General features: G+C 41.8%; 4 protein-coding genes across 4 annotated transcripts; all 4 read left to right on the top strand.

Annotated features, from left to right (window-relative positions):
* Positions 1–825: 825 nt before the first annotated feature.
* On the top strand, positions 826–4,257 carry LOC310746695 (olfactory receptor 2D3-like; the record flags this gene model as incomplete). The annotated part of the gene is made up of 2 exons (XM_083580676.1): positions 826–845; positions 3,309–4,257. Exon 2 carries the CDS (start codon positions 3,328–3,330, stop codon positions 4,255–4,257), a length of 930 nt encoding a protein of 309 aa, XP_083436802.1. The 5' UTR covers positions 826–845; positions 3,309–3,327.
* A 4,051-nt stretch (positions 4,258–8,308) lies between these two features.
* LOC310747455 (olfactory receptor 11A1-like) lies at positions 8,309–9,262 on the top strand (the record flags this gene model as incomplete). Its single annotated transcript, XM_083581823.1, has 1 exon — positions 8,309–9,262. The coding sequence occupies one exon, from the start codon at positions 8,309–8,311 to the stop codon at positions 9,260–9,262; it is 954 nt and encodes a 317-aa protein (XP_083437949.1).
* A 1,659-nt stretch (positions 9,263–10,921) lies between these two features.
* On the top strand, positions 10,922–13,288 carry LOC310746637 (olfactory receptor 1E16-like). The gene is made up of 2 exons (XM_083580617.1): positions 10,922–11,038; positions 12,142–13,288. The coding sequence occupies exon 2, from the start codon at positions 12,172–12,174 to the stop codon at positions 13,207–13,209; it is 1,038 nt and encodes a 345-aa protein (XP_083436743.1). The 5' UTR covers positions 10,922–11,038; positions 12,142–12,171; the 3' UTR covers positions 13,210–13,288.
* A 5,578-nt stretch (positions 13,289–18,866) lies between these two features.
* Positions 18,867–19,838, top strand: LOC310747454 (olfactory receptor 11A1-like; the record flags this gene model as incomplete). The annotated part of the gene is made up of 1 exon (XM_083581822.1): positions 18,867–19,838. The coding sequence occupies one exon, from the start codon at positions 18,867–18,869 to the stop codon at positions 19,836–19,838; it is 972 nt and encodes a 323-aa protein (XP_083437948.1).
* Positions 19,839–24,996: the final 5,158 nt, after the last annotated feature.

Below are 24,996 nucleotides of genomic sequence, written 5' to 3'. Positions count from 1 at the left end.
TATATTTTTCTTAGTCCCATCCCCTCTGAAAACAGGGATGGACCAGACTTCAGGGGGTCTATCCATGCCTAGGTAAGAAACAATAATAATGCCAAAAACATATTCCGCTCAGTATAAATATTAAGATCCCATACATGAATATTTCTAACTAAAACCATTTTATGTATTTGGATATCCAGTCAAATCTTGTTTAGGGATGGAGGTGAAACACTATTGTGTGGCCCATTTACACAGTTTAATAGGAATAATATATTCCATTTGCCACTTGCTATACTTTTCCCCAAAATACATTTTCCCCCATTTCTGAAAGGGAGACAAAAGGTACAAGTGGAAGTGGCAGTAGTTGGTTGCGGGTCTAGTGGTGTAAACTCCAGTGTGAGATGCTTCTACTCAAGGAGCACTGTGCTCCAATTGGGGCCTCTGTATTAAGCTGGGGACACACCCATCTCTGAGGGATCCTTTTTGCAATATTCTCCCCAGTTCGTACATTATAATCTCTGTATAAATCAGACATTTTGAACTACCAGAATTAATTACCTGGAGATTTAAAGCCTAGCCCTCAGAAGTACTAGGCTTTGGGCAATGTAGAAATCCCATGGAACGGTAAATAACCTAGGTATCTCTCTTGGGTTTAGGAGGCTGGTTGCATCATTCATATAGTTCAGAAAGCCAGCAAATTAGCAGCCACTCTCCCAGGATCATTTCCTTTAAGTGCTTATGAGAAGCTGTTTTACGAACACGCATTCACCATAGGTGAGAATATGTCAGTTTCTTTATAAAGGATTTGGAGAAATGGTGCTAATGAATCCTGGGACATCTGTGATTGTGACAGTGACTTACTACAGGTAAGTTCTAGAACACTGCTATTCTTGGCAGCATTGTACCATCTTTCAAGGCCCCCTTTGACTTTAAGGCAAACAAACTCATTAATTCAATGATTTTTAAATTGACTGTCAGTAAAAAAAAAAAAAGTGCAGTCTATGCTCTCAAGCTAATGTAGTTTACTGTGTTGCTCTCCTCCCTTTTTATCCCAATGAAAGAGGTTGAGATTATTTTTTTGACAAAATATGCCACATCATCATATAGAGAGCATGAATGATGAAGATTTATCATGAACATTCAGCTCTTAAACGCAGTCATGATTTAACTAAGACCCAATGATTTATATAGGAAGGAAGTCCCACTAATATTGAAATATATCCCACTAAGTCATTCCCTCAGTAGAGCCATTGGAATGGGCACAACCAAGTCCATGGTTTCCCTGGGTCTGCTCTGAGTAAGACAGAATATAATCCTTAAATTTAGATCCAAGCCACTGATTTTATCCTATGCCACCTTATAATGTACTTTAACCTGATAATAAGGCTGAACCATTTGAAAACAAAGATCAGCTCTCCTTATATTTGACCAGACTCATTCAGCAGCCTTAGAATGCTGACTGCCTGTCGGTGATGGTGAATGGGAAACCATGGGGACGGAATTGAGTATCCTGAAACGAGGCATGGCATGGCAAGTTAGAACATGAAACGGGAGAATTCCGCACTGCAACATTTTGTTGTAGATATAAATGCCCTTCTCCTTGCCTAGGGGACAAGCTCAGGATGCCTGCACTTTCAATTGCTGATTTCAACTGCAGGTCTTTCATATTTAAACTAAGTTGTGACTTTCAGACCAATCACATTCCATAGCTTCATTCCTAATGTGGGGAACAAAATTGACTAACCTAACTCAAAATACAGTGTGCAGTTACAATTGGAGCTCATGTACAAAATGTTCTTGATATTTCTCCTGCACTAAAACGTATGTCCTCCCGGTTAGATTTTAAAGTTGGTGTGACATTTGTTGGATAAAAAGACAATGTTGGATATAAAAGAAGGAAACCAAACAGTCATCACAGAATTCATCCTCTTGGGATTTGGGAATCTCCCTGAGCTGCAGCCTTTTCTTTTCTTGCTCTTCCTGATATTGCGACAACAGCTGGGAACTTGCTGATCTTTTTTCTAGTTTGGGCAGATCAGCACCTGCACACCCCCATGTGTGCTCAATCAACATGCCCAAAATGTTGGCTGATTTGCTAAATGGCGTTGGTTCCATTTCTATTAGTGGATGCATAAAAGGTAAAGGGACCCCTGACCATTAGGTCCAGTCGTGACCGACTCTGGGGTTGCGGCGCTCATCTCGCTTTATTGGTCGAGGGAACCGGCATACAGCTTCCTTCCGGGTTATGTGGCCAACATGACTAAGCCGCTTCTGGTGAACCAGAGCAGCGCACGGAAATGCCATTTACCTTCCCGCCGGAGCAGTACCCATTTATCTACTTGCACTTTTGGCGTTCTTTCGAACTGCTAGGTTGGCAGGAGCAGGGACCGAGCAACAGGAGCTCACCCCGTCGCAGGGATTCGAACCACCGACCTTCTGATCGGCAAGCCCAAGAGGCTCTGTGCACCCACAGCACCACCCGCGTCCCTTCCAGTGGATGCATAGCTCAGTTTTATTTATTTGGCTGCTGTGTAGCGATAGAAACTTTTCTTTTGGCAGCAATGTCTTATGACCGCTTCCTGGCAATATGCAGCCCTTTGCTCTATGCCACTATTATTCATAGAAAACTTTTGTCTTAATCATTTCCCTCCAAGAACTGGCCTTCCATTTCTGCAGTTTCTTGCGCTCCTGTGTGACTTGGGGTAAGTGGCACACTAAGATAACAGCGTATGGGAAGTCACTAGTCACAAGAAGAAAAAAGAGGCAGACTTCCAGGCACTTAGGAAAAGTGTAACAGTTCCCAATCAGGTATATAAATCACCCATGCAGTGTTTTTTCTTTGTGCTGGGAGGTCTCCCATTTTAAAGTCATCTGCTGAACTTTAGGATTGAGTGGGAATTTAAATCCAGGTATCCTCAGCATAAGCATCATGCTCTGAACCCACTCCAATTGGAGCACTGTGTTGGCTGGGGCTGATGGGAATTGCAGTCCAAATCCTCTTCATGGAGCCAGGTCAGGGAGGTCTGCTCTAACCACTCTACAACACTGGCTTTTCACCAAGGAAGTTTTAGAAGAAGTGCTGATGAGTCTTCGTAATATTCTCTGTCTTTTTAAAGGCATGGGTTTATATATTCTAATCTTCAAAATGTCCCCAAGTGGACAATGGAAAAACAAACAAACGCTCCTTGTAATTATCCATATTATGTGCTTTGTCAACCTTTCAAAATTGTACTTGAATGCTGTGTTTGCAAAGGTCATGATCTGATGTTTTGTTGATATTTTAACAAGAATATAAACCAATAAATGAAATTCTCTCCTCTTCCCAATAGCACTGGAGTCATATCAGACATGGGAAATGGAACAGTTGTTAAGGATTTCATCCTACTGGGATTCTCGAGTGTCTCACATAGCCGGATCCTTCTCTTCATACTCTTTCTGTCCATTTATGTGGTTACACTATCAGGGAACAGCCTCATCATTGGCGTCACTAGCATTGACTCCCGGTTGGCCACACCCATGTACTATTTCCTGCGGAACCTTGCAGCCATTGACATTTGCTACATCTCCAGCACGGTTCCACAGCTGCTAGTCCATTTCTTGAGCCAAACCCAGTCAATCTCGCTTCTGGCCTGTGCTACCCAGAACTACGCCTTTTTTGCCTTTGGTGTGACTGAATGCTTTCTTCTGGCTGTCATGGCCTATGACCGCTATGTGGCTATCTGCAACCCCCTAAACTACATGCTGGTGATGGGGCAGGGAGCATGTGCTAAGATGGCGGCTGCTTCATGGGTCTGTGGTTTCCTCCAATCAGTGGTCCTCACAGTGTATACCTTTCATGTGCCCTTCTGCAAGTCCAACCGTATTGACCATTTCTTCTGTGAGGCCCCTCAGGTGCTCAAGTTGTCCTGTTCTGACACTTATATGAATGAAATGGTCATCTTTGCTGTGGCTGTAATGGTCCTCATTATCCCCCTCTCCCTAGTCTTTGTGTCCTACACCCGCATTGTGGGAACCATTTTGCGCATGAGCTCAGCAGCTGGGCGCCTGAAGACGTTCTCCACCTGTGCTTCACACCTCATAGTTGTCTCCCTTTTTTATGGGGCAGCCATTTTCATGTACATGAGGCCCAAATCCACCCACTCAGCCAATCAGGACAAGATGATCTCCCTGTTCTACTCTGTCATTACCCCTATGCTCAACCCCATTATCTACAGCCTCAGGAACAAGGAAGTGAAGGGGGCAGTGATGAGAATCCTGAGGAAAACACTGGATTCTTAGGCTGTATCACTGAAACAATAAATTGATTCTGTCAATACTCAGATATTGTCTCCCTCTAGTGATAGCACCGATTCTGGGTTTTAGGGGACCCTTGGGTAAGATGTTTTCAGTAGTGTCCCCCCCCCCAAATGACTCACTTCCTCTTCTTTGCTCCTGTTGCCACTTTCCATTTGTTTGCTTATATCTCTGGGACCAATCTGTATCATTTCCCAGAGGGGGGTGGATAATGCATCGGTCTCAAACTTTTTTTAGACTTATAATAATAATAATAATAATTTATTATTTATACCCCGCCCATCTGGCTGGGCCTCCCCAGCCACTCTGGGCGGCTTCCATAAGAACCAAAAATACAGTAAAATATCACACGTTAAAAACTTCCCTGAACAGGGCTGCCTTAAGATGTCTTCTGAATGTCAGGTAGTTGTTTATCGCTTTGACATCTGCTGGAAGGGCGTTCCACAGGGTGGGTGCCACTACCAAGAAGGCCCTCTGCCTGGTTCCCTGTAGCTTTGCTTCTCACAATGAGGGAACCGCCAGAAGGCCCTCGGCGCTGGACCTCAGCGTCCGGGCAGAATGATGGGGGTGGAGACGCTCCTTCAGGTATACTGGACCGAGGCCGTTTAGGGCTTTAAAGGTCAGCACCAACACTTTGAATTGTGCTTTGATATTTTACTTGTGTGCATACTTACATTTCTTAGCAAGTATTGTGGGTGGCACCCACATTGGTCACTTCTCTTCACCCTTCCCCTGTTGCGCTTTTTTTTTTTTAAAGGATCTGGGTCAAAGTTAGATATACAGTCATACCTTGGAAGCCAAATGGAATCTGCTCCGGAAGTCCATTGGACTTCCAAAATGTTCGACTTCTGAGGCACAGCTTCTGATTGGCTGCAGGAGCTTCCTGCAGCCAACTGGAACCCGCAGAATCCCTGCCAGATGTTCAGTTTCCGAAAGAACATTTGCAAACTGGAACACTCACTTCTGGGTTTGTGGCATTCAGGAGCCAAAACGTTCGACTGCTAAGGCTTTTGTCAACCAAGGTACGACTGTAGTAGAATTAACATGAGAACTGAAAAGCAAATAAAGCTAAAACAGGAAGTGGGAAAGAGTGTCACTCTTCCAACTTCCTCCTGCAGCTGTATGTACTTTACAAGTGGGGGGGAAAAAGCCACTCCCAAATCACCTCACAACCAAGGGGGAAGTAAATGGAACACAATTATTCTCATTATTGAACACAAGCTCTATTGGACACAAGCTATGCTCACTTTTCCATGCCAGAAAATTGGAGAACCAATTTAAAAAGGCCAAATAAATCAGACTTATTAGGAAGTTGGGGGGGGGATGATGGAAAGTTATATAGTTAATAACAAAAAAAGCAAGAGAAAATATTTAGGAGTGCAAAATAAATGAAACACAGTAACCTGTGATATTTCCATGTGTGTCCCCCTCCCCCATTGCTGACTTTTGAGGCTGGTAGTCCAGCTGCTGTGGAATTTTGAATGTTTGCCCAGGAGAAATGTTAGCAGCAAAATATTATACTGTCTGTGAATGGGACTATCTGGACTTCCATGTGCATTAGCTGGAGATGATTGATGCTTTGTATAATAGGGCAGTTCACAAAAAACTTTTTTTTTTAAAAAAATGCCTGCTCCAAAGGTCTTATCCTACTACACTAGGGATTATATAGCTATATCTGAAATTTTCATGCATACCAGTTAATATCTTGACCATGCTCCACTGAATTGAAATTTCAACCTTCACAACATAGGAAAACAGCCAAGTAAACAGTTTTTTCGTGGAGGAGGGTCAAGATATTAACTGATATGCATGAAATTTCAGATATAGCTATATAATCCCTAATGTAGTAAGATAAGACCTTTGGAGCAGGCATTTTTCTTTTAAAAGTTTTTTTTATGAACCGCCCTATTGTACAACGGAGAATATCCAATGGAGAAAGAAGTAATGCAGGCACCTCTCTTGGGTTTAGGAGGCTCGCTGCATTATTAATCAGCAGCAACTCTCCCAGGATCATTTCTTTTAAATGCTTATGTAGAGCTGTTTCAAGATCACTCTTTCTTCATAGCTCAGAAGACTTCAGTTTTTTAGCATGAATCTGGACAAATGATGCTACAGACACTTAGGATATCCTTGAATATAACAAAGATTTGCTGCAGGTAATAATAATAATATAATAATAATTTATTATTTATACCCTGCCCATTTGGCTGGGTTTCCACAGCCACTCTGGGCAGCTTCCAACCGAATATTAAAAACAATACAGCATCAGACATTAAAAACTTCCCTAAACAGGGCTACCTTCAGTTGTCTTTTAAAAATAAAATAGTTGTTTATTGCCTTGACATCTGCTGGGAGGGCGTTCCACAGGGCAGGCACCACTACTGAGAAGGCCCTCTGCCTGGTTCCCTGTAACCTCACTTCTCTCAGTGAGGGAACCGCCAGAAGGCCTTCAGTGCAGGACCTCAGTGTCCGGGCTGGATGATGGTGGTGGAGATGCTCCTTCAGGTATACAGGACCGAGGCCATTTAGGGCTTTAAAGGTCAGTACCAACACTTTGAATTGTGCTAGGAAACGTACTGGGAGCCAATGAAAAATTTTCAGGACCGGTGTTATATGGTCTCGGTGGCCACTCCCAATCACCAGTCTAGCTGCCGCATTCTCAATTAATTGCAGTTTCTGAGTCACCTTCAAAGGTAGCCGCACGTAGAGCGCATCGCAGTAGTCCAAGCGGGAGATAACTAGAGTATGCACCACTCTGGCAAGTTATCGAACCCTGCTATTCTCTGGAGAGTGATGCCATTTTTAAAACTCTTATATGTCTTTGGGACACATCAGTTCATTAATTCAAGGATATTTGGATGAATCTCAGTAGCAAATATGGAGTCTAGCTCTGAGGTGAAGGCAATCTACTAATATGTTTTCATATCTCAATCCAATCGACCTTCCTCCTCCCAATTTAGAAAAGCGGAGCTCATTTTTGGCAAAATATTTCATGTTGTCCTATTGAGAGCTTGAATAATGCAGACTCGTAATAAAAACTAAATGTATCTCTTTTGGCTGCATTCATGATGCTTTTGTTATATTGGATTTGATCTAGACCAGGAGTAGGGAAACTTTTTCATTTTAAAGGTCACATTTTATTTTGGGCAATGGTGTAGAGGTCCAGAAGCAAAAAGCATCATCAGGGTTTAAGCACACATTTGAATCAGAAAGAAAGGGTAAAGGAGGCTGTCAAGAAGGACTGGCCATGGATGCCAGTCATTAGGGCAAAATGGGGTGGTGTCCTCCCACCTGCACAAACTCTCCCCCCTTCCATTCCGTCAACTCCTAACTACAATGCAATTGCTTCAAGTCCACTATCTGCTTCTGCCTCCTGTTAGCTGCTGCACACAAAGTTCAGAACTCTTTATCTCTGTGGCTCACAGCTCTCCCTCTGCACATCCTGCAAGGTGGATGGGTGTTTCTTTCCACAACAGACTCTCTGAGGTAGAGGAGGAACACTGCCTAGAATCATTGTGATTAGCCTGAGGTGGGGGTAACTGAACAGGCACAACATTTCCTAGTTCACTCTAGCATTGCTAATGGCCACACCTAGCCAATCCCATTTCTGTCCTCTGTCAGCACATAAGCAATGAACCCACCCTAGGAGAAGATGCGAGAGCGGCAGCGTGGCCTCTGTTGTGAATTTGGGAAAGCAGTTATTATACATCAAATGATATGTAAATAACAAAAATTTCAAAATAATATACATATCTATTTGGGGGTAATGGGCTCATGTCAAACCAACCAAACAACTTTATGCTGGAGGAAAATAGAAAAAAAACATTTCTAGCAACCATTTGTGCCATGCTAGGGATCAAACAGACTGAAATAAATTAATTTCATTGTTCACTTTTGATGGATTTGACTGACATTCCTGTTGCATTTACAAGAAAATTGCATGCAAAAAATATAATTCATGGTTCTTCTACATTAAAATGTCTATATTTCAGATTATATTTTATAGTTGATGTCTCATTTGTTTGACACAAGACCCATGTTGGATAGAGAAGAAGAAAACCAGACAGCCACCATAGAATTCATTCTCTTGGGATTTGGGAATCTCCCTGAACTGCAGCCTCTTCTTTTTGTCCTCTTCCTGATTGTTTTTATTATGTCACTAACTGGGAACCTCCTGATTGTTTTGCTCATTGTGGCTGATCAGCAACTTCACACTCCCATGTACTTCTTCCTGGGAAATTTATCCGGCATGGAGACTTGCTACAGCTTGATTATCTTACCCAAAATGTTGGCCAATTTGATAAATGGAGAGAGAACCATTTCTGTTCGTGGGTGCATAGCCCAGTTTTATTTCTTTGGTTTGTGTGCTGGTATAGAAACCTATCTCCTGGCAGCAATGTCCTATGACCGCTATCTGGCTATATGTAGACCTTTACACTACAGCACCATTATGCGTAGAAGGTTCTGTGTTCACCTCATGGCTGCAACATGGCTTAATTCTTTGCTGGCTAACTTCATTGTGATCATCATGATGGCTCAGCTATCCTTCTGTGGTCCCAATGTCATAGATCATTACTTTTGTGACTTCATCCCAATTGTAAAACTGTCCTGCAGTGACACAAGCATGGTTGAACTCACTGCCCTTTTCTTTAATTTCAATTTTAATGTTGCCCCATTCTTATTGACTCTCACATCCTATGTTTGCATCATTGCCACCATCCTAAAGATCCCATCCACCACTGGAAGGAAAAAGGCCTTCTCCACCTGCTCCTCTCATCTAATTGTGGTTTGCATATTTTATGGCACTTTAATCATTGTCTACATGTTGCCAGACTCCCCAACTCTAAGAGGTCTGAATAAAGTCTTTTCCATTTTCTATACCATCTTGAATCCTTTGGTCAATCCTCTCATCTACAGCTTGAGAAACCAAGAAGTTCACAAAGCCCTAAGACGAGTTTGGAAGAAACTGAACATCTTTTGCAAGGCATGATCTGAACTCTTTCCTTTCCATTAAGTTTATCAGCTAGTCAAAGTATTTGGGAGTTGTGTTTTTTTTAAAATATTTTCTTTATCACAGAAATGCACACTCAAGTCATATCCCTGTTTGTCTATATGTACTCCCATCTTTTGCAGTCTTTTTAATGGGCTGACTCCAACCAAGTTCTACTCAGAATAGATCCACTGAAATTAATGGATGTAAGTCTGTCAGATTCATTCATTTTAATATATATCTTCTCAGAACTAATGTTGGATACAAGGCCATGTTTTTTGTCATGATCATTTTCTTTCAGGAACTGGTGTTCCTGATGTTTCTAATTCTGCAGTTTCTTGAGCTGTTCTGTGACTTGGGGTTCAGTGATCACTTAGATAAAAGTGAATGGGAAGTCATCAGTTTCAAGGAGAAGGAAAAGGTGGTAACCCCCAGGTATATAGGAAAAGAATAAGAGTTCTCAACCTGGTCTATCAACCACTGCTGCAGCTTCCTTCTGTAGTCTGGTGTGTGTGTCTTACCTCTTTCCTATATTCGGCACACAACCATGACTTAGGTGGCCCATATACCCTCCAAAGCTCTCTCCTTCATGCCTTACTAACTTCTGAGTTCCATTGGACTGGGACAAGAATATGGCAGAGAGACTTCTCAGTTATGTCCAAGCTTTAAAAATCCTTCCCTGGGGAAGTTCATTCTTTCCTCCGCTACTTGGCCTTCCAGTGTTATATAATGGCTTTTCTTACCTACAAGACATTTGATCTGCCAAGTTGTTGTCCTAGTTTATCAGCTTCATTGATAGTATCTGCCATCTTTTCTCTTGCATATTGATGTTTTACAGAAATGAGTTTTTAGGGTTCATTATGGTGTGAGCATTGTTGTTCTTTGAATGACAAGCTAACCATGTTTCTAATTCATGTGATGAGCTTTTATCCCTTCATTGATTTTTTAAAATCAAGCTGCTGCATTCATGGATGCGATTCTTTTTAGCAATATTATTATATCTTTTATTGAAATGGATCTTTTATATTATATTATATTATATATATGTATATATATATTAGATTTATCTTTTATATTATGATATCTTTTATTAAAATTGATTATTTGTGTTTGCTTGTATTGGATGTGTTTCTCTGGAAAGACAGGATATAAATTTGTTAAACAACAATAAAGAAACAATAGCCTCTCTCTGCTCCCAGAACCTCCTGTCCAATACAAGACTCCCTCTCCATTTGTATTTTTTGCTGCTTCTATTCCCATACCAGCTACCAACAATATCCTCATCTTCCTGCCCTGCCTTGGTTCACATAGTACAAACTGATGCCCAGCTATAATACCTGTACATAGTAGCTGAATTTTAAAGGGAGCAGCTAATGAGATGCAAGTGAGAGAAGTGACCGCTAGGAGGAGCAGAAGGCAATTTGTGGCTAAGACTTAAAGGTAGATAAAAAGACACAGAGATCCAAAGTGCATCAAACTCTGGAGTGCAGGAAAAAGGTGACTGCAGTCTGATGGAGGAGGAATTAATATCGGGATTTCCTTTGGGCTTAGAAGGTTGGTTGCATCATAAATGATTTCCACACAACCAGAAAATCAGAAGCACGTCCCCAGACTCGCTTCTTTTAAGCTATTGAAAGAAGCCTCTTCAGAGGCACTCATTTTGCAGCTGAGACAATGAAGTTACAGCTCGTTGTTTTTCAACACAAATTCAGAGAAATCCTCTGCTACCTGTACTGATCCTGGTACTAATCACTGAATGCAGATACATAAGGGAAGGTAAGTACTAAATCCGCACACTTTATATTCATCATCTTTCAAAACCCTGACTAACATTAAGAACCAAAATCCAAGAATATTGGAAAAGATAGCAGAAGTGGAATGTGGCTCCTGTTGTTAATTTTTGGGTGTAATTCTATAAAGGGTGGAAGATCATGTGCATGGCATTGTTCCCCTTTGGGGGAGCTGTTTTAATAAAATGTTCTCCCCAATGGTTTCAATGGTAAGGAAAATACATAAACCAGTTCCAAGATTTGATGTGCTTTCCTCCTAGTTCTGATGTGAGTGTTGGGGAGTACAGATACAGATTCACTGAGTATACAACCTATGGGTGTGTGTAAACAACAACTGAAAACACATACAGTTATCTGCATGTACACAGGTTTCTACATGAGCTGTACAAAATTAACAAGTGTACACTTTTTCACACAAACACCTGTACATGTGTAGAGATAGCTTGTATTTGCATCCAAGTTTGTATTTTGTGTACCTATACCTCAGGGGAATAGGAGGACTTTGGATCCAAAGTTTAGCCTGATCCATTTTCAACATGACTCCAGAAGCCCTCCTTTTTGCTTTGTCTGATATTGGAGCAACATTTATAGGGGAGGGGGGCAAAATTTGGATGGAAGCAGTAGTGGCTGCACACTGCTAAGGATGGAAGAATCTATCTAATTTGGTTTTCTCAGCTTCTATTTTTTCCACATTCAGTTCACCACATATCTGCAGCAATCTGTATTTCTTAAGAAAAATCCCAGTGAAGGTTGTTCTGCATTTTTGTGTGTATTTCTTACAGACACATTTTGGCCAGCAATATAATGCAATTTTGTATGGTACTTCCACAAATCTACATTTTTTTTTGCACACTTTCCCATAATACGTGCATATTTGTGAACACTGTTTGGATAACTACATCACAAAATTTGGATAGTATGGGAGGATGGCCATGTATTGATTATCATATTATACCAGAAAGTGTGAATTTGATAAATTTAGCATTGAATGTGAAATGAATCAAATTTCCACACCATTCCTACCCTCCACCCATGGCTTTCGCTCTCAGTGTACACCTCTGTATTAAAAGTGCTCTGATTATGTTATAGGGCTGCCTTGACCTCAGTTGGATAAAGACAATGTGGAAGAATGAAGAAGGAAACCAGACAGCAATCAAAGAATTCATCCTTTTGGGATATGGGGATCAGCCTGAGCTGCAGCCTTTGCTTTTGTCCCTCTTCCTCATGATTTATATTTTGACGCTAGCAGGGAATTTCCTCATCATTTTGCTGGTTGTGGCTGATCAGCACCTTCAAACTCCCATGTACTACTTCTTGAGTAATTTGTCTTTCCTGGAGATTTGCTATAGCTCCGTCACCTTGCTCAAAATGTTGAGCAATTTGATAACTGGAGAGAGAACCATTTCTGTTAGTGGCTGCATAGCCCAACTATTTTTCTTTGGCTTCTTTGCAGCTATAGAAACATACCTCCTGGCAGCAATGTCATATGACCGCTACCTGGCAATCTGTAAACCCTTACACTATGCCTCCACCATGCATGGAAAGCTCTGTGTTAAGCTCATGGCTGGGCCATGTATTAGTTCTTTGCTGGGCAATGGCATAGTAGCCTATCTGATGGCCCAGATATCCTTCTGTGGTCCAAATGTCATAGACCATTACTTTTGTGACTTGATCCCAATGGAAAAACTCTCATGCAGTGATACAAGCCTGATCGACCTCTTCGCCTTCCTCTTGTGTGCATTGTACACCATCACCCCATTCCTGCTGACTCTCATATCCTATGTCTGCATCATTGCCACCATCTTAAAGATCCCATCTGTTATTGGTAGGAAAAAAGCGTTCTTGACCTGCTCCTCTCATCTCACTGTAGTTTGCATTTTTTATTCTACAATAATAATCGTCTACATGTTGCCAGCCACCCTGACTCTGAGAGATCTCAATAAAGTATTCTCCCTTTTCTACACCATCCTGACTCCCTTGATCAATCCCCTCATCTATAGCTTGAGAAACAAAGATGTCCACAAAGCCCTAAGAATGGTTTGTAGTAGATGGCTATTTTTTGTAAGGAGTCATCTGAATCTGTCAAGGATCCGGCTGAATTCATCCCTTTCCTCAATGCTTAAAAGGCAATCAGAAGTTTTGAGGCATAGCTGCTGACCTCATCTAGGTGGCCACACCATTTGGTTGTTGAACTCCTTTTGGTGTACTCAAAAATGTTGTTGGGATAATTTTTGCTTTTGGTTCACATTTCTGAGCAACTCTTGTGCTATGACTTTTAGCTTAGCAATGACATGTCGATTGCTTCCTCCGTCGCTGCTTAGCCCTGCGTTAATGGCAGTAATATGTATAAACAAACAAATGGAATATATCCTTGTACTTCAAGGCATCATCCCAACATCCACATTTAAACTGGAGCTTCTATCCAGGAGCTTAAGATAAAAATATCCAGTATAGCTTGTCAATGAATTGTGTGCCTTGGAAAGATGAAGACCTGGAAAGTTAAACAACAAACAAACGAACAAATCCCAATTGGACACCGCATCTGACCTGGTTTGAGTTTGTAGTATGAGGAGAGGTGAGTTTAACTGTTCCACCCATTGCATTTATTATGAACCTCTCTTGCCCTCCCCTTCTGCTGTTGCTGCTAGAATGTCAGAGCTATTTCAGCTGCAGTTCAGCACAGAAACTCAGAGAGGAGCAGTAAGGTTGAGTCTTTATTCAGAGGGACACTTAACCGAAACTCCGTGGGCAGGTCTAGCCTGATGAATCAGTTGCCAGAAATGAAGATCTGAGCCTCCCACTTCCTCCTAAGATTCCTCCTCAGGTGGCTGCCTTCCTAACCATTGCAAACTCCTTCGAGGAGGGGCTCTCTGTGCCTTTTGTTCTGCTTTATGTAATACCCTCCTTGATCTTGGGGACAGAAGAGGAGGGGAGAAGGAAATAGTGGAACTGGCAGGTTGCTGGGGATCTGTCACAGCCTCAGCCTGCTTCTCCTACTTAACTGCCTCACTTTCACTTAACCTGTTGCTTACTCAGCTTCCAACCCATCTGCTCCCCCTTCTTCCTCTGGCCTGTCTTCTGTATCCCACCAGCATTTTCCTGGCTTAGAGCCTTACCACTCTGATGCTTCCTGGGGTGTGTGTGTTCCCCAGCTGTAGCCTCCTACCATTCTTATTCATCTAGGTAGTCCGTGACACAGAATCACTTGTTTTTCTAAGGGTATGGTAGTTTGGGATATATAGGTAGGTACTTTGCCCACCTCATGAGAAGATAAGACTCCCTAGAAAAGACCCTGATGTTGGGAAAGATTGAGGGCACAAGGAGAAGGGGATGACAGAGGACAAGATGGTTGGACAGTGTTCTCGAAGCTACTAACATGAGTTTGACCAAACTGTGGGAGGCAGTGGAAGACAGGAGTGCCTGGCGTGCTCTGGTCCATGGGGTCACAAAGAGTCGGACATGACTAAACAACTAAACAGCAACAAAAAAGGCAGGGAAATTCATTTCAACTTGCATTCCAAGGCAAACTTACTCAACTTCCACATTCTGAAACAAGATGCAAACTGAAATGCAGCCATGCTTCAAAATCCATACATCTCTAGATTCTGTAATGCAGTTCTCAAAGTAATGTGTACAAAAATGCCTGTGCGAGTGCCAAGTGTTGAAGTGTGCATATAAATGCATTTATAATCACAGCCATCCCTTTCTTCTGACAATCACGTTTTATCCTTGTACTATTGTTAACAGATTAAAGATTTCATTGACTATTGGAAGGCAAAAGTCTTTTTTCACCTGCCCTTCTCGTTTGCCTTTTTAACGTTCAATAAATGATTAGTGGGAGTGTTACAAGTTACTAGACACCCACGAGCAGACCTCAGTTAAGTTTTCTTCATTTTTGACACAGCCTTGGCTTATTTGTCAGCCCCCTACAACCACCCTACAGAACCAGTAAGTTAAATATCACCCAGTTTATTACTCTTAAGGAACAGCAATTAATGTATACATTCCTTTCAGGTTCAGAAGGCATCGTTCACCATCATTTTATTTTATTTTTAACACTCAGAAAATCATCAACTCCCAAAGGTCCTTTCATTTTAGCTTTTACAAAAAGCAGTTTCAGAAATATCCATTTTTTCACTTAGGCCAGAGCCATCCATGTCCCACAGACCTCCTCTGCTACTCGTGCTAAGTCTAGGAACATCACTCAGTATAAGAGAGAAAGACCATAGGCAAATAATATAAATTTCATACAGGGGTGCCAACTTGCCCTCAGGATTGTGGGTGCCCACTGACACAACATGGATGTGCGACATCACACACACATGCCTGCACGTAGTGTGTGTGACGTCACATGCACTATATGCAGGTATGTGTGTGAGAGACGTTGCACATCAATGTTGTGGTGGCCTGCGGTGGTGACTCCTCTTCCACCTCTTCTCCACAGCCAGCAAGGCACCCTTTTCCATGGGGAGGGGCTTGGACTTGGAAACAGAGAGACTCTGCCTCTGCGTCCAAGTCTCCCCTCCCCTCCGGAAAAGGGTGCCTTGCTGGCTGGCTGCAGAAGGTGGAGCTGAACTGCTTCTTGGAGGCAGCACCGCTGCTGCCTGCTGGCTTTTCTCATTGACTTTGGGGGTGCCTAGAACCCACAGCGCCCCGGAGTTGGCTCCTATGATCTCATACTTTCACATTCTTTGTGAGATTTCATATTTCAAAATCTTACCTACCCTTCCATTTTCCCTGATGGGACTTAAGGCAGCTTTCAGATAAAAGTAAGAACCGCTAACAACATAGAAAAAAAAGCAATAATTAAAAAACAATTAAACATTGATCAAATTAAAACTATATACATACATAAAAACTTTCAACCCATACAAATCATTACAATGAAAACAGCACAGTACCAGCCCTTTCATTAAAAGCAGTCAGTTCTCAAACGCCTGTTGGAACAGGGAAGTCTTCATTTGCTGGTGGAAGGCCAACATGGAAGGAGCCAGTCTAGCTTCTCTAGGGAGGCAGTTTCAAAGTCCGGGAGCAGCCACTGAGAAGGTCCTCTCCTGTGTCCCTACCAAGCATGCCTGTGAGAGGGGCAGAACTGAGAGAAGGGCCTCAGGATTTGCATGATTAATGCAATCCTGCAGAAATTGCCTTTTTTCTTTCATTTTTCATCTTGACTCTTCTGCATGAGCTGACAGTGCAGAGTTCCTCTTGGTGGTCATCATCCCCCTCCTTCCACAAGGTGCTCAAGAATAGTTTTCTGTGTGGGGCATTCTGGAGGGTGAAAAGAATGAACCCCATGTCAGCAGAGATAAAAGGAAGCTTTTTGGAAAACAATAATGCCCAGCGCTGTCAGCACAGCCAAACACGTGATAAGCTCCACACTAATGAACTACCAATAATTGATCCGTTATTTGAGGTTCCCTCAAATCTCACCCCACCCCAAAAAACTTCTGAAGTAAGGACTTTTGCCTCAGTCTTAATTTGAAACATTATTGAGATACAGCATTGGGCTTTTGAGGTACTCAGAATGGAGCATAATCAACTCAAATGGGATTGTGGTACTTTGGGAATAGGCTCTGTGCCAAATCCACACATACTCATTAGAGCTTCTGAAGTCATCTCTGCCTGCACACAGCATAAATGGGCCATCTACTGATACATCCAGGGCTAGCTGAGAGGAATTCTATGATAAAAATGCTGACAATTCTAGTTGTGTGATGGCTCATCAGGAAACTGCAACCCTGTCAATAGACAAATAGCAGTCCACTTTGTAATCTGAGTACGAATATGTTTCAGCCAACAGTGGGGGCTTGGAAATGTTTTAGTGTGGCTGAAACAATTTGCAGATGTCACAGATTACACTTTCTTCAAATGAAGTAGATGCTCCATGGAAGATTTAATATGGGAGTCTCCATTTAGGATTAGAAGGTTGTTTACGTCATAAAAGTTTTTCACACAGCCAAGAATCCAGATGCAAGTTCAACTTCTTACCTCTTTGAAGCTTCTGTAAGAAACTGTTTCAGAAACACTTGGTTTACAATAGGAACAATAGAGCTGCAGCTCATTGTTTTTCATCGTAGATTTAGAGAAATCCTCTGCTACTGGTATTAAATCTTGGAAAATTATTCGAGGAAACAGGAGCTGAGTGCAGGTAAGAACTAAAGCGTATGCTTCTATTCTTGACCTCTTTCAAAGTCCTGTCAAACATTAAAAAGCAAAATATCACAAATTGAAACATTTTGGACATCATGGCAGAAATAGCATTTGGCTCCTGTTATTTATTTAGGGTGGGATTCTATACACACTTGGTAAGAAGGAAATACATTCCACCGAAGTATGTGAGGTTTATTTCTGAGTTTACATTTAATGTGTCAATGAGCCTTGTGTGTATACACATTAGGGGGTTGGGAAGTCTCATGATCCAAAGCTCAGCCTGATCTGTCCCCAGTACGCAGCACCCTGAATGACTACTTTTTGTCATCTCTGCCATTGAAGCACCAATAATTTAGGAGGGGAAGCTTCAGGGCTTTCCATGACTGGAAGCAGGAGGCCTTTCTGTGTGGACATTGTTCTCCACCTAAGGATCTATCTGTCCACCTGCAGAGAGGGATAATTAAATAATATTGTGATGCCATCAATTAATTAGAAACAACAACAACTGTAGTAAACTTTAGCAGTCGATTGTAATCAGCAGAATTACCTCTTCTGGTGGGTTACCAGACTCCCTGCAAGGTGGGCAGGAGTCAAATATAGGTTGCCAATGCCTAAGTCAATACCACTTACATTCTGTATTCAATAAAGTTGTGGCCAAAATTCACCCATTAACATTTAAACTTAAATTACGTGTCACTGTGTTTTTATTTCCAAGGGGGTGGTTTGTGGCCTTGACGTGCAAGCAAAATCTACCATGTTATGTGTCACTAATATCTTATGTAGTCCTGTAAAAATACATTTTCAATAGCATGATTAATTCCTCACTTTTAGACTATACGGGGGGGGGGAGTCTTGGCTCTACGTTTTCCTCCTAGTATTAATTTAGGTTGCAATTTCGCAAGAAGGGAGTATGTTCCCTTGAACTCTGTGTAGTTTATTTCTCAGTAGACATGTACAGGATCACACAGTCCTTTCATCAAAATATATTCATGGGTTGGACTGCCACTCATCCGATCCAAATGGATGAGCTATGTCTTCATTCAGTAAAAGTTGTTCCTTTCCATTGATTTCAATGAAAATGAAATGAAATATTCTAGCTCCTGGGCTGGGGTATTTCCCTCTGTATTCTGGTGTACATACAGCATGTGTTTCTATGGATGATGGCCATGGTGAAATGGGAGGGCTTTAGATTCAGTTATCCCCAGTACAGCCATCCCATAATGCCTCCTTTCTGCCCTCTCCACTATTGCAGCAATAGGAGTGGATGATGGAGACCTGAAGAAGTTTCCATCGCTCCAAGGAAGGGGTTCCATGGACAGATTCCTGCCCCATTTTTGGTTCTACTTCTTTGTCTGCAGAGAGAGGGAGGACTGTAAAATCCAATAGCTCCAGAGATGCTATACAATGAATCAGTAGAAATATCTCTGTAGCAGACTGCTGTGGGGGTGATCAAAATCTGCCATGTGAGTTATCCACACCCCCAATCCTATTTTATGTACTCCTGCCTTTTGAGTGGCACAACGGGTCTGTAGTGTTTCTCAGCTTCAGAGTCCCATAGAAAATGCTAGCAAAAGCTCCAGTTAAGTGTACTAGATACTTCTGCACTAAAATAAACGGTCCTTATTCTGTTTTAGGACTCTGTTGACCACAGATTGATTAAATCAATGTGGAACACAGAAGAAGGAAACCAGACAACTATCAAAGAATTCATCCTCTTGGGTTTTGGGAATCATCCTGAGCTGCAGCCTTTCCTTTTCTCCCTCTTCCTCATGATTTACATCTTGACATTAACTGGTAATTTTATCATCATTTTGCTTGTTGTGGCTGATCAGCACCTCCACACACCCATGTATTTCTTCCTGGCCAATTTGTCCTGCCTGGAGTCTTGCTATAGCTCAATCATCCTGCCCAAAATGTTGATCAATTTGATAACTGAAGAGAAAACAATCTCTGTGAATGGATGCATAGCCCAATTTTACTTATTTGGCTCTTGTGCAGTTGTAGAAACGTATCTCCTGGCAATAATGTCCTATGACCGCTATGTGGCAATATGCAGACCCTTGCTGTATGCTTCTATTATGAATAGAAGACTATGTTTTCAGCTTATAGTTGCAACATGGATTAATGGTATGTTGATTAATTGCATAGTGATATACCTATTAGCACAATTACATTTCTGTGGACCCAATGTCATAGACCATTACTTTTGTGACCTGAACCCAATGGAAAAACTCTCTTGCAGTGACACTAGCAGCATTGAGCTCTTCACCATCCTCTCGGCCTTCTTTTCCACCGTCACCCCATTCTTGTTGACTCTCACATCCTATGTTTACATTATCACCACCATCCTGAAGATTCCATCTGCTATTGGGAGGAAAAAAGCGTTTTTGACCTGCTCCTCTCATCTCATTGTGGTTTGCACTTTTTATGGTTCAATAATCATTGTCTACATGTTGCCAGACACACCGACTCTGAGAGCTCTCAATAAAGTATTTTCACTCTTCTACACCATCCTAAATCCCTTGATCAATCCTCTCATCTACAGTTTGAGAAACAAAGAAGTTCACAAAGCCTTAAAGTTTGTATTTAGTAGATTAAGTGTTTATGCAAGGCTTTACTCAATTTTCTCCCTTTAAGTGCATCAAAAATTGAAGATACAGAATTATGGTTTGTGAGAATAATATGTGAGTGACTGCATAGTGTAGTGTAGTGTAGTGTAGTGTAGTGTAGTGTAGTGTAGTGGTTAAAGAAAGGGTTTTACAGAAAAAAGGATTCCACCAACCTAAAGTTCCCTTCTGCTATTGGGGGGGGGGGGAGAAGCCTTTTTGACCTGTTCATCTCTTTGTGTCTTACATTTTTTAAATACTGTACTATTGACATTTTTTAAAAAAGCATTTGACTGAATTCACCCCTGTCCTTTATGTTTCAAAACTACTAAAACATTTTGGGGCATATATTTTGGACTCTGTTGGGGTGTCTAGAGTACTCCATTTAGTTGTATGACTTCTCCTCTGTTTATTTGCACTATATTACCTGTTGCGGATGGGCTTGTTTATCTGACTATGCTTTCAGTTGTTATTTCTGACTAGCTGCTGTGTTATGGCTGTTGTCTTGGCAATAAAGTGTTGATTTGATGTATTAAATCAAATGAAAGTAGGTAATTTCCTCCTTATCTCCTTACCTTGAGTAGATGGCCATAATAAGTACAATGGCTGTAATATGTGTAATCTTTGTGCAAGCACATCAGGATAAATGCTCAATAAACAGATTTTGTGCTGGATCCTTTAGATTTATCTGTGTCTGTTTCTAGATGTGTAAAGGGGACAATCTACAGCTGTGTCTACAGATTACCCTGGCAGCAACCAAAGGGGCATGATCTATGCTGCTTACTGCATTTCTTTCCATCATGCCTAGCTATGGAGTAATATGTTTCTTGTAGTCTATTTCTGTGAACTGTGTTCAGCTGCATACAATAATATATCCTATTCCGTCTGCTCAGACATATGTGTGCATTGCTTTTGTTATTCTTGCCATCCTTCAATCAAGCCTGCAATCCTCACCCTCAAGCATCCATATTGCCTTCAAATCCCCAAAGGACCACTTCCTTAGGCAAAACCATCTGACCTTGGAAGAAAACATTGCCTACTATTTAAAGTAATTGATGTAATCAATGATGTAACACCATTCTTTTCATTTCAAAGGCCATTCATTTCAATCCAAGGGGAAATAACGCTATCGATTATGCTTAAAACCCTGCACACCAGCAACAGCAAATACTAATTGGTATTCACTTGATTGATTTCTATTCCGAATATGGGGCAAATAAGCAAGCTTCATCACTTTCCTCTTCAGTTTCCGTTTCTGTTTTTGTTTTGAATTCTCTAACATCCCTACCTATAGATGTTCTAGGTCACAATTTACCCAGATGAGATAGTAGTCCACAGAGGAGGAATTAATATTGGGATCCCTGTTGGGTTTAAGAAGTTGCTTGCATCATACATGTTTTCCACACAGCTAGAAAATCAGCAGTAAGTCTCCAGGCTCACTTCCTTTTATGTTTTTGCAAGAGGCAGTTTCAGAGACACTCAGTTGCATGGTGTTGTTCATCACACAACCTCTGCTAGCAGCGCTAACTCCTGGAGCATAATCCAACAGTAAATGGGTGCATGTAAGTACTAAAGCCATATGCTTTCATCAAAGCCCTGCCTAACCCTCAGAACTGAGATATCAGATATCCAAGAATGTTAGACTGAATAAGACACATGGCATTTGGCTCCAATTATTAATTTCTATTGAAATCATTTACGCATTTTTCAAACAGGGAATAATTTTCGTTGAATTTTCTGCAGTGGTGTTTCTGAGTAGTCATGTATAGGTTTGCACAGTACTGTCCCCAAAATATGTGAATACTACTTCATTAAAACCATTGGTTCTTGTTATGTTGTAGGGTTGTGTTGACCTCCTGTTGATTAAAGCAATGGGGAACACAGAAGAAGGAAACCAGACAGCAATCAGATAATTCATCCTCCTGGGTTTTGGGAATCTGCTTGAGCCGCAGCCTTTCCTTTTCTCCTTCTTCCTCATGATTTACATCTTGACACTAACTGGGAATTGTTTCATCATTTTGCTTGTTGTGGCTGATCAGCACCTCCACACACCCATGTACTTCTTCCTGGCCAATTTGTCCTGCCTGGAGACTTGTACCAGCACAGTCATCCTGCCCAAAATGTTAGCTGATATGATATCTCAAAAGAGAACCATCTCTTTAAATGGGTGCCTAACCCAGTTTTATTTCTTTGGCTCTTTTGTAGCTATAGAAATATATATCCTGGCCGTGATGTCCTATGACCGCTATGTGGCAATATGTAGACCTTTGCTGTATGCTTCCATCATGAATGGAAAACTATGTTGTCAGCTTATGGCTGGGACATGGACAAATGGTCCATTCTTTAATTGCATACTAGTAGGTCTCCTGGCTCAGTTATACTTCTGTGGGCCCAATGTCATTAATCATTACTTTTGTGACCTCGCCCCAATTGAAAAACTCTCTTGCAGTGACACTAGCAGGATTGAACTCTTTACCCTTTTCTCGAAGATGGCGCCGAGGCAAGTCACACTCTCCGGCGCTCACTTTTATTCTTTTAAAACCTTATCTTAATTGCCCTCCGGATGCCAATTTCTAACAAACGGAAAACATTTTAAAGACTCTGAGCACTTTTATAATTCCTGTTGGCTCTGCGAGCTTGTCTTCAGCTTGTCCCAGCCTGCTCCCTCCCTCCTTATCAGCTGCCCGGTCAAGGTTACCAGAGAGGAGAGAACGCTGCTGCCTGAACTGAGAGCGGAGAGAGAAGAGGTCTAAAGACAGAACTGTGAACTGCTTACCCGACCAACGGTGCCTGGAGAAGGAGGGTAAGGAAAGACACGACTGTGAGCCCTGCTTTGAGACTGGCCCATAGACACCCAGCTCTGCTGAACACAGAGAAAGATAAAGCTTGGAGATTCGGGGGTTAACTGAACTGACTGACCCCCGCCCAGCTGGGGGGCTGTGTGAACTAGCTGGGGACAGCATTCCTGCTTCACAGCTGAAGAGGAAGTGCAGTAGCTGGAAAGACTCTTCATTTTAACAAACTGTTCTGAGGAGACCAGCATTTATACTCTCAGAGACTCCTGGTGAAGGCATCCTGAGTTTTTTACAGGAAGTTTTTAATCTACACAATAACTCTACAACAGTGTATCGGATAGGACCCTCTGGAGGTTTGGAATACCGGCTGCAGCAAGATATCGCTCTGTGCCCTGCCTTATGTGGTAGGCCTCTGAAAGACTGCTTAGAAGGAATCAGTGAACCAGCCCACAGAAAGTTTCCCTTCTGGGGCTCTTGGATATCCTTCGTTCAGTATAGGGCGGTGGGAGATGGCCTCTAAAGACTAAGCTAGGGCCCGAAATACAAGGTTATCATAGCTGTACATGCTCTATAGCCAAACCCCACTATTATCCTTTTCCAGCTGCACATAAATTGCCTAAATAAGGCAATTTTAATTTTAATGTAGTTTTTAGCCGTTTTATTACTGCTGTCCCTTTGGCAGCATTGTTTTATTATTATATTCTGACTAGGTTGCAGCATCTGTGAAACAGCGCTGGTCGCATGATTGAGGTGAAAACTACAGGCTTAGGACAATCGCCAAGATCTAAAAGCAGAGAACGCAAAATAGAGAAATATACTGAGGCTGTTGATGAGTACATCAGGAAGCTGCTGCAGAGAGCAGGTGGGAATATAGATTGATACCCCCACTTGCCCCCCCCAATTTAAGGCAGTCGCACCTGGGGTAAACTGCCCTCTCTCTATATCAAGACAACTTTTACCATGGTTTTTACTAGAAGAACATATAAGGAGTTGGGTATACTGCCTGACTCGGCAATCAGCCCCCCGGGCCCTGGTAAAAGTAAAAGACAAAGCAAAATCACAAATTACTTTCCTAAGATGGAGGAGGGTAAGAGTCCACAAAAAGAGTTAATTCTTGATGAAGTAATACCCCCTTCTCTTACTGTTCTTGATTGGACGTCTTATTTTAAAGAGACATATCAAGGTACTGGAAATATTAACTCCCCATGCAGCCTAGCGCAAGAACTAGCTTCAGCCAAGGAACTTCAGGAGGGAAATACTTCTATTACTAAGGAACAGCTGCCCACGGAAGAAACTACATCAACCCATCAAAACCAGATACCTATTCCAAAATACTCTCAAACGGAATTGAGTGACGGCCGCCCTTTGGATTATTCCCTAGCAATAAGTACTGATCTAGACAACATAAAAAATTATCTAACGATAACAAATGGGCTACTGCTGACATTAGTAGAAAATTTCATACCTCAATTAAAAGAGATAAAATTAAATGATATGCCCCAAGAACATAAAACAGTTGAGCTAGTGGGGACGAACAAACCAGTAATAAATAAGAATTTGCAAAGACATAACTCAAGGGCAATAGTGAAGAAAAGTAAAAATATCAAAACAACAAGGAAAGCCAAGTATACCTGCAGTAATCGAAGCATACATTGGCAGAAATTGTTTAAACTTCTTCCCTCGGCCCCAAATAAATCGACCACACGGGGCAGCAAAAAGAAGGGTAAAAAGAGAGAAACAAAGATAGTTACACAGCAACCGGCTAAGGAGGACTCGCCAAGGCTGACTCCAGTAGCAAGTGAGAAGGCAGAAGTAACAATTCAGTCCCTGGATAACCAACTATTTAACAAACCTGATGCTGCGGAAGTTGAGGCCTCTACCTATGAAGGCAATAAAACACTTAGCAAATCGAACAGCAGGGAGGAGGAAGTGTTCAGTAGAGATGATACCCCCCTTCAGACCTGGCAAGCCTCCAGTCAGGAAAGAGATTGGAATTTGATTCTAAATCCCCAAAAATTGGTACTCACGAACTTCCCGAAGCCTAAGGGCTTCCTTACAGGGAAACAGCGAATAATGAACTTTGTATCTAGCCTAAATGACATACTGCCAGGAATGGTTAATTCTAATGATATCATCTCGGTGGAATATCTACATTATGATGGTCACTCAGTGAGAGCACTGACCACTTTTAGGGATCAGAACCTGGCCAAGTTTATTTTTAGGTCAAGACCTGCCTTTTTAAAAGCACGGATAACAATACTTAGGCTCTTTGAAAATAAGGCTCCTTTGAGCCCCCTTTTGAGAACTAAGCAGGCAAATCTTAGAAAGGGGAAACAACTCTCAAAATTCTGGCCTGACAAACAGAATCCGCAAAGCCTTGTGAGCAAAGGTGA

This window comes from Podarcis filfolensis (genome assembly GCF_964270895.1).
Source record: "Podarcis filfolensis genome assembly, chromosome: 13".
In the NCBI taxonomy this organism is placed as follows: domain Eukaryota; kingdom Metazoa; phylum Chordata; class Lepidosauria; order Squamata; family Lacertidae; genus Podarcis; species Podarcis filfolensis.
This window is presented reverse-complemented; position numbering and strand designations above follow the sequence as displayed.

Excerpts from the sequence above, each read along its gene's own strand:
- LOC310746637 (XM_083580617.1), top strand. The coding sequence starts at position 12,172 with ATGTGGAAGAATGAAGAAGGAAACCAGACAGCAATCAAAGAATTCATC.